Here is a 10,544-nt window from a genome sequence, read left to right on the forward strand (position 1 = left end):
AAAAAAAAAAAAAAAAAATTAAAAAGAGAGAAACGGAGAGAAGAAAATCAGAGAGAAACGGTACAGAGAATCAAAAGAAATAAAAAAACATAATTAAAAAAAAAAACTGAGAAACCGTACAGAGAAGGGAGACGGCATAGAGAAAAAAAAAAAAAAAATTGTTTGCACTTGCAAAAAAACTGTATCAGAAGAATTAGAGAGAAAATAGAAAGAGAGATAAAAAAAGAGATAACGAAATATAGAGACGGAGAAAAAAAAATGGATATATATATATATATATATAGAGAGAGAGAGAGAGAGAGAGAGAGAGAACGAAAATTAATCTCACAAGTGGGGTTTTTTGTGTGGCAATTTACACAATTAATTTAATCCCACAAGATATGATTAGCTAAGCCACTCATTTTTTAGTGACTTAGCTAACCATGTGTGTATGAGATTAGTTGTCACATGAGAATAGACTATTTTCAGAAATAAAGTGTTATCAAATAAATGACTAGCTATACCTAGTGTTAACTAGTTCAATCCAATGGTATATTCCGCAAACCAAATGGAGCCTTAGAGTCAAGAAATCTGTTTGAATTGTTCGGTCGTTCAGTCATGTGTTGAAAGTGAAAGGGATGAGATTGCTAGAATAGTCTGTTGACCAAAAAAAAAAAAAAAAAAAAAAAAGAGCTTTAATTTATTTATAATTCGGAGAACATGTTTTCTGGTCAAATACATTATATGTACAGGATGTTGACATATTTTCTAAGATTTTGTAGTAAATTATAGGGTAAAGTCTAATTAACTCCCTCAAACTACTTCTCCAATGACAATCTACCCCTAAACTATCAATTGCGATAATTTACTCCACAAACTATCAATTGCGACAATTTACTTCCCAAACTATCAAAACAATGACAACGTACTCTCAATTTTAACAAAATGACAAAATTACCTTTACTAAAATAAAAATAAAAATACTAAAGAAAAAACCTTTTTTCAAATTTTAAGGGTATTTTTGTCTTATTAAAAATTCTATAAGGGTAATTTTGTCATATTGCTAGCATTGAGTGGTACATTATCATTATTTTGATAGTTTTGAGGGTAAATTGTCGTAATTAATAGTTTTGAGTGTAGATTGTCATTGAAGTGGTAATTTGAGGGGGCTAAGTAAACTTTTCCCTAAATTATATATCATTAATACTGTTTTACAGTTAACCTATCAAAACATAGAAATCATTATTTACCTTGAAGTTTGACAAATGTTCTATTATATTTGTTCTTAAGTCCACCTTCAAAGATTCCGTTTGAAAAATAAGCTCGTTTGTTAATACTTTTCAGTTTTTAGGACTTCTTCTTCTTTTTTTTTTTTAGTTAAAAAAAAAATTAACAACTTAAAACTCATAAAATAATCAAAACTAAAATTAATCGAAAACACTAAAAACACGACCAAAAAGCACTAAAAAAAAATGAGTGTTTGTCGAAACTCAAAAGCAAAAACCATCTTCTAAAAAAGTATTAGCAAACAAGATAATTTTACATGGCGGTTCAATTGCAATGCAATAGTTACCCTTAATTTTCATTTTTAACTCAACTAAAAGTTTAAGTAATAGGAAACACTGAATTTTAATTATTTAATTGATATTTAAACACTATTCTTTACTTGTTGGCTCAAACACAACGTAAATTATTTAATTAAAACTGGAGGTGAACTTTAAAGTTAGTATTTGAATTCACGAACCTTACTATAATATTATGGTAAATTATTATTTATTTTTTTAATACTACAGAGTCTCGCCTCCAATTTAGGAATTAAGGGATTTAACCTATATTTATAATTGTCCTCATCATTTTCATTACTCACTTCGATTCCCTCCATCCCGACATATCCAAGGAGCTCCTCAGTAACATATCAAAATGGTTTGTTTTATTAAATAGTGTCTGTCTATGTGTAATTTGAACTAGAAGGATACACAATAATGCAATTAGTTTTTCAAAATCATGTGTATCGCTTTGGATGGGTGGACGTTACTCAATTTGAAAGACAGATGACGGAATGACCTACTAACCCGTTTCAATAAACTTAGGCTATTAAAAAGAAAACATTTGTGGAGTTATTTGTTTTCGCACGTTGACTCATAAATTAATCTCGCAAATACCCTTTTATTAATATTTCTTTCAAGTCCGATATAAAATTGTAAAAATGTATAAAGAACTTGACTTCCTTTTCCCACTCATCTTTTGCAAGAAAGATGGCCCATGGATGTGATGATATATCTCGTGAATCTACAGTAGCTAATTCAACCTCATGTCCTCTTTGTCAAACAAATATTTTTTTATTCTCATCCGATTGACTTTGAAAAGTCTATATTTGAATATTCTAAAGAGTTTGGAGTTGTGACGTTTTCATTCGGGCAAGTGCTCAATGCAATAATGCATTGATGATGACGAGTTTTGAAGTTTCTAATAAAATTATTAACAAACAAATTAGATATAAAATATTTAAAACTATTTTTACATTTATATTACATTACGTCAAAATAATTTTTCAACTAAAAAATAAAAAACGCCCTCTAAAAAGTTTTAGCGAACCCGCAATTTTCCACCATAATCATGGTGTCTTAGAGGATGCGACTAGTGCAAGCAAAAGTTATACACGTTTGAGGAAATTTCAAGTTTAATTAGTGAGTGGATGCATACGTACGTCTAACGCCTTCACCAAACAACTCTAATTATATCGCTTAGAAAAGAAAAAAGAAAAAAAATCTCTAATTATATCAGATTTTCCAAACATGCATGAAGGTTTAAGCATTTAGATTCAACACGTTGGCTGCTGAAGTTCACTCAGCCTGTCAGCCAGCTGCCTAACTTCTGCATCTGTGCTGCAACCCTTTTTCTCATTCATATATGAACAAGTGCCCTTTAAGACATACAAGCAGCCATTAGGAAGATATATATAATTTTTTTTTTAAAATTTGTTTATGATAAAATATGAAAAATAACATTTATTAAGTATTGCAACATGCATATATATATATTGTTGTTTTATAACTTGTGTTATATAACATGTAATTGAAGTCACGTCAACTAATAAAAAAAAAAAAATTAACACCGTTCAATTATATTTTAACAGTTGTAAAAAAAAAGTATAGGTCTAACGTTTTTCATTAATCTAAGATTAAGTCTATTTATTGGTTCGAAAATATACATTTTTTATTTTTGAATATTTGATGTTCTGTAAGACTTTGATGCAATTGAAGTGTTTTTTTTTTCAAAACAATGGCGAGTTGCTTGGAAAATTCAACCAACTATACATTTTGGAGTGGGGGACGGTTTGTGAAAATTTGGCATTGACTTTTTTATCATTATCTTGAAAAATGGGCAAAACTGTAATTAAAACTCAGCCATGTATTCTCCATCAAGAAACTAAAGTCTAAGTTGGATTTTGATGAATTACAGGCATTTGGATTTTTTGTTTTTGTTTTTTTCTTCATTCTAAAGGCAGCCTAACATGTACTTTTTCGACATTTTTTTAATTGGTCGAACACAATAGGGAAAAAAAAAGAGGGAACGAAGAGAAATGAGACAATAATAATCGATGCTTTTATGAAAATACGAGGAAAGGAATTCCGATCTTTAGCAATTCGCTACTCAAATTGTTGATAATTTACTGTTCGAATGGTTGATAATTTTTATAAGACTCACTGCGAAATAGACAAGTGAATATAATATGATTTGAATAATGATTTAGACCAGGCGATGAAGACAACTTTGATGTGGAAAAAAAAAAAGAAGCTTCATTTTTATGATGTTCAAACCAGAATTGAAATTATTTTACATTAATCTCCCAGCATTAATTAATTGCTAATGAGCTTTTTATTTACTTATTAATGATTTTATATAAAATCAACCAAGTTCAAGTGTTCAACCATGACTCAAAATGATTCTGCCTTGGAAGCTTCCAAGCAGTATATATCTAGTGAATGGTGGGCTAGGAGTTTCTAGAGAGTCAATAAGTCAATTTATGGCAATGTACATGTAATGTTTCTTGTCTGTTCCTAGTCTTTACTTCCCATCGGATATGTTAGGTTGATTGCTAATTAATTCAACTTGTTCTTTTGAGGTTTTGCTTTTTATTACGCCGACGATTCTAGTCTGCGCATCAGAATATGAGTATATATAATACGTTGATATTAATTGGATTTATTTTCGCTTTTGACAATTATAAAAGTTATGTCAACCCATAAATATAAGATTATATATATTAATTATAATTTAACAAATTTAATTAAAATAAGAGAAAAATATATTTTACCTCTTTAAACTATTCATTTATTTGCATTTTTAATCTCAATGTTTAAAAAATGATACTTTACTCTCTCCAAAACTTTCAAACTGTTACAATTCGATTATTCTGACTTTTTTTTTTTTTTTTCCAAAAATATCCCAATCCCAAGTTAAAAAAAAAATTAAATTAAATTAAATTAAGGGGCCACCTTAGGCCTAACTAGGGTGGCCGGCCACCCCTTAATTTTTAATTTTTTTTTAAAAACTTGGGATGTGGGGCATTTTGGGAAAAAAAAAAGTCAGGATGATCAAATTGCAATAATTTAAAAGTTTAAAAAGGATAAAATGTCATTTTTTAAACATTAAGTTAAAAGTGCAAATAGGTGAATAATTCATAAAAGTAAAATGTATTTTTCCCTTCAAGTAAGTCAAACTTTCTAATCATAATCCGCTAACTTCGTATTTATTTTAAAAAACTCCCTCTCCTTGATATTAATGCCGGTGAAGCTTTGCTGTTGAGGCTGCTGCTTCTCTTTCTTCATCTTCTTCAAGCTGGAAGAGGACTCCTTCCTTGAACCCTTGCCCTTGGCAGCTATTATAGCCATCAACCACTCCAAGTTATGTACATTCTGGTCTTACCATGATGTTCTATTTAACTTGTCTTTCGTGGTTTCTAATTTCGAGGCAAACTAGATTGTCGAATGGGCCACTTCTCATTATTATCACATAAGCATTTTTACCTCTATTTCTTTTATTTTCTCGGTAAAAATCAACAGTCGGAAATACCCACCTTGAGCGCTTTCTCCTTTTTTTTTTTAACATGATAGTTTCAATCAATTTCAAATTACAAATTAGTTTAGTCTGTCAAGTAAATATTATGAAATATTTGTGAAATTTACGTAAATATTATTTTGTATTAATTAATGGTTTGACTAAATTAAAATATTTGAATTATCATTGGCTCAGAAATCAATCAGAAAATTTGCATCCACCAACAAACACGTTCGATCGCCATTGCCAATCACCGATTGAGTGGCAAATCGGTGTAAATTCCGTCAATGTTTGACTGAAGGCTCTGGCAGACACACCCAGAACGAGACGAAACCAGTTTTAGACGAATCAAATGAAGACGTTAAGGCGGTCGTGATCGGGCCCCACAGGTAGGTCCCTCATACCACTCTTGCCTAAAAAGGTTATTCATTTCATTCATTTGCACATTGACCATTGAACGCGTTAGACTCTGCAAAGCTCGACCCTTTAGGGTTTCATCATCCTTCTAGAGAGGGAAATTACACAAGAAGAAGAAGAAGAAGATGAGTCAGATGACGTTGAGGGTGGACTTTTCTGGGAGCTTAGTCCCACCAGTCAAGGCGTGATTTTTTACCAATTCCCTCTCTCTTTTCCTTGTCTTGCTTTCTTTGTGCTTAATTGATTTTCTTGTTGGAGCGTTCAAACCCGGAAGAGAAATTATTGTTTTTTGTTGGGGGAGTTTGAATTGAGCTTTGAGAGTATACCAAGGTTCACTTTTTGTCAGAATTCTGCTTCCTTTGTGGGGTTCTTTTGCTTTCTGGGTTCTGCGGAGTGGAATCTGGTGGGAGATTTCAGAGTTATCATTTGGTATAATTCAAGCATCTGAGGCTTGGGATTTGAAGGAGTTTTGGGTTTCTCTGAGCAAAGAAAAGGGTATGTTTTTCTGCTTCTGAATCTCAGCTCTATTGGGTTTTGATATTTGTTACTTCTGGTGGGGTTGATTTGTTCTATGCTTGCGTAGCTGTGAATTATTCAGGGTTGTTTTGAGCTTGAATGTTGAGGTTCTGGGTTTTGTTTGAAGCTTTGAATGGTTTTGTTCAGTGTGTGGGTATATAGAGGAACTAAGTATTTGGTTTGCGGAAACAGTTGGTATTTGAGCTTGGATTACACGAAAGATTGCTAGTGTTTGCGCTTTTTGGTACTGCTTGGAGCTTATGAATGGTTTGAATTAGGGCGACCTTTCAAAAAGCGATATTTCTTTGTTCAAGTGATATTGTGTTTGTATTTTACCAAATGGATAACTCGAAGAACCGGCATAATGAGCATTTGGGTGTGAATAAAATGGGGAAGAATATAAGGAAGAGTCCCTTGCACCAGCCAAATTTTGCAAATAATCCTGCTAGGCAGCAACCTCAGCCTCAGGTTTACAACATAAGCAAGAACGACTTTCGAAATATCGTTCAGCAGCTCACTGGTTCACCTTCTCATGAACCTGCACCTAGACCTCCCAGCAACCCGCCTAAACCCCCGAGTATGAGGCTACAGAAAATTCGGCCTCCCCCTTTAACGCCCATCAACCGAGCTCACATACCCTCTCCAGTTCCGCTCCCTGCAGCCCCTCCCCCAATGGTGTACAATCATAACTATGTTAGATCTGGTCAGTTTGGACAGCCATCGCCCACGCCTTTGCAGCCATTGACACCTGGGGACTCATTCTGGGGAAATACAGCCGAGTCTCCTATCTCGGCTTACATGCGTTACCTTCAAACTTCGATGATGGATCCAGGTTCAAGGGGCAACCAAGCTCAAGGGCAGGCTCAACCACAACTGCAATTTCCAGGTCAAATGCAGGTTCCACCGCAGTCAACTGCTTTACTTCCTAATCCTCGCATGCCTGCTCTCCCTTCCCCAAGAATGAATGGTCCAATCCCACCTATGCCTAATCTCCCTTCCCCACAAGGGAACGGTCCTGCCCTTTTACCCTCTCCAACTTCTCAGTTCCTCTTGCCATCCCCAACTGGTTACTTCAATTTGTCATCACCTCGATCGCCTTATCCATTGTTCTCGCCTGGGATTCAGTTTCCTCCACCTTTGACACCCAATTTTGCATTTTCACCCATGGCTCAATCAGGGATTTTAGGTCCAGGGCCTCAACCTCCACTTTCTCCTGGCCTATTTCCATTATCTCCTTCAGGGTTCTTCCCCATGCCAAGTCCAAGATGGAGGGACCAATAATCCTTTTCATAGCATCTTTACCCATGAGCATGTATGTTGCTTGATCAGAAGTGCTTTTATCTTTCCGTGGACTCATCTACTTCTCGTAAGACCTTCTCTTGTGAAAATGCAATGGACGCTGCTGATGTAAGAGGCCTTTTGGTCACTCTAGTGTTTGTTTCTCACATCTCTTTTCTTGTTTCTCATTCGTTGATACCCATCTTGCAGCTTGTTTTGTTATATAGAATCTGTACCAGCTGCAATCTTTTGTTTTCTGGACAAGTTTTATATTAGGCAATGTAGTGAAGACCAGACAATTCAATTGGACAATTGGACAGAGCTGTAACATGAAAAGAGGTAGAATTTTAATGTAGGCTATCTAGTTTAAGAATTATCGTGTTTTTGTAATATCTTGACTGTAATCTTTTTTAGTTTGAAGTGAAATTCATCTTCAGTTAATAGGCCTGTGGCTGTAATTCTCAAACTGCTGGTTTATTAATAAAGGTTTATAATGTTTGAGCAGTTCAAATTTCGATAAAGGCATTTCGGTCTACAAGAATCTGTATACTCATGTAAATGTACTAGATAATGAAAGATTTATATTACTTATGAATTTGATTTTCCTTTAGAAAGAAAGAGATTAGCTGGGGTTAGTATCCTAATGTATCTGCTTTATATATATCTCACTTTTTATTTATGATTTTCTGAACTTCATTTGATCTAGAACTATATTGTAAGTTATCTCTTTGATGTATCTGATTTATTGTTTCATCTAACATTTGACTTCTTCTTCGTCTGCCTGTGGTTCAATTCTAATAATTTACTTAAATGGCCATGCTTGTCTATAGTGGTGCCACAGACCTTGGTTCGGTTTTAAGTTGCATTATGGATGTCAGTGAGATCTGGTGGTGATCTCATATATTCATTGAGACCCTGTTATTGTCTCCCAAGTCCTTTTTACTTGGTTTCTTTACCCTCCTCTTCTTCTTACTCCTATTTTTATAAGTTTTTTTTTTTTTTTTTTTTTGCCTCTTCTTCCTCAACTTCTATATGTGTTTCGAAATAGATATACTCTGGCATTGCAAGAATTCTATTAATTTTTATTCGACTTTTTAACTCTTTTGTGCGCCCCCAGTTCAGCTGCTTTTTACCTATGGTCAAACATTGTATACCCTTATATATATATAGCATTCAACAATCATGTTTAAGTTTGGACATGTGGGCCCTCATTATGTCCTTATTTATATAAGACTGATGTTGCCAGGATTCTGTAAGTTGCATCTAAATTTTCAGTGAACTATTGGAAATCCCTGTAGGAATGTCTGGCCAAAATCTGATGGTACCTACTGGTTTTAATGTACGCAGTCAAGTATACATTTTTACTGTTAGTTGTTGGTCAAGTATACATTTTTACTGTTAGTTGTAGATTAGAGACATGAAGTTGGGTAAGGGGCTGAAGAATGTTTTGCTGATAACCCCTTTTTTTTTTTGGAGAAGTAATTGACAAACATCATTAAAAGCGTAAGACGTCCTTATGTACACATAAAGTATACAAGAAAAAGTTTGTAGCTAGAAGGAGCAAAAAGAATAAGGAAATCAATAAAGAAAGCACATAGGCATTATCTACCACACAGCAGCACTCAGCATACTGCCAATAGTCCAGAAACAAGTATATAGGTTGACTACCCGTCTAGGCATAACTCATGATAGTCCAAAACAACTGAAAAAGGCAACCCAAATGGTATAAGCCACGTCACAATGAGGAATTTGTTGTCTACAGACTCCCCATTCCTCTTGCACATGCAACATCTATCCAACACAATAATGAGTTACTTCTTGATGTTATCCATGGTAAGGATCTTACTTAGAACCGTTGACCAAGCGAAAAAGATTACTCTCAAGGGAATCTTAGTCCGCAAGGCACTCTTTCGAGGGAAGTCATAACCTTCACTACAAACTAAGGCACAATAGAAGGATCTAACCTTAAATAACCCTCTTTTGGAGGGGATCTTAATAACATTGTCCGAAATTTGCTTGGCCTTATAGGAGGCCCACAACGGTAGGCCAAGATACTTCATATGCAAAGAGTTTCACAACCTAGAATACCAGCCAACCTTTCTGCATGATCAACATTTCCCATAGGATTCGGTTCTGACTTAGCCAAGTTAAACTTCAAGCCTGAAACAGCTTCAAAGCATAGGAATAAGCAATGAAGATGACAAAGGTGGTCTGATTTAGCCCTACAGAAGATCAAAGTATCATAAGCAAACAACTAGTGAGAGAAATCAATCCCACCAACATTACCCACTGAGAAACTAGACAACCCCCCACCCATGACAACAAAAATTATTCTACCCAACTGCTTCACAAACAACCAAGGGGACAGAGGGTCCCCTTATCTCAAGCCACGAGAACTGTTGAAAAAATCTATTGGAGTGTTGTTCACTAAAATCAAGAATCGCACTAAAGAAATGCAATGAGCTATCTAGGAGCGCCATTTCCTCTCAAAGCCACACCATCTCAGCATATACAACAACAAATATCAATTAACATGATCATAAGTTTTTTTTAAATCCATTTGCAGATAACACCCGTCTCTCTAGATCTTAATCTACTATCAAGGTATTCATTGGCGATAAGAATTGGATCTAGTATTTGCCTATCTCGTATGAATGGCTTCTGACTTAGAGATAATCTTCTCCAACATCATCTTAAGCCTTTTCTTGGAGCACCATTCCCCAAAGCCACACTTCCTCAACATGTTCGACAAAAAATCCCAATCAACATGATTGGAAGCTTTTTTTGAATCCATTTTGTAGATAGCACCGGCTCTTAAGATCTTAATTTATTATCAAGGCATTCATTGGTGATAAGAACATGATCTAGGATTTGCCCTCCTCATATGAATGCATTATGCGACTTAGAGGTAATCTTCTCCAACACCATCTTAAGTCTGTTTGCTAAAATTTTAGCAATAATTGTATAATTTTGTAAATGCTCCCCACAAGACTAATCGGGTGAAAGTCTTTGAAGTCAACAACCACTAAAATCTTAGGCTCCTCTCAAACTTGTCTCTACCATGGAAGTCACAAAAAACCTTCATGATGTCCTCTACCATGGAAGCCATGACCTTGAATCATCACATCCAACTATAGGCATTGCTTGTTGAGTAAGACTTGAAACCACTTGAATTCCTTAGTAGGAGCATTGCTTTGAAAGGCAAATGTGTAAACTGAGATGCTGTACTCCCTTCTAGGTGATTATAAGTTGTTGACAAAAAGTCCATTTTGATATTTTATTTATAAATATTA

At 34.5% G+C, this 10,544-nt stretch overlaps 1 protein-coding gene across 1 annotated transcript; it reads left to right on the forward strand.

The window, feature by feature from the left end:
- The first annotated feature begins 5,478 nt into the window (after nt 1-5,478).
- Nucleotides 5,479-7,755, forward strand: LOC132175754 (protein HAIKU1-like). The gene is made up of 2 exons (XM_059587795.1): nt 5,479-7,380; nt 7,462-7,755. Exon 1 carries the CDS (start codon nt 6,313-6,315, stop codon nt 7,252-7,254), a length of 942 nt encoding a protein of 313 aa, XP_059443778.1. The 5' UTR covers nt 5,479-6,312; the 3' UTR covers nt 7,255-7,380; nt 7,462-7,755.
- Nucleotides 7,756-10,544: the final 2,789 nt, after the last annotated feature.

This window comes from Corylus avellana, chromosome ca3 (genome assembly GCF_901000735.1).
Source record: "Corylus avellana chromosome ca3, CavTom2PMs-1.0".
NCBI classification, from domain to species: Eukaryota; Viridiplantae; Streptophyta; class Magnoliopsida; order Fagales; family Betulaceae; genus Corylus; species Corylus avellana.

Coding starts and splice junctions, on each gene's coding strand:
- LOC132175754 (XM_059587795.1), top strand. CDS start 6,313: ATGGATAACTCGAAGAACCGGCATAATGAGCATTTGGGTGTGAATAAA.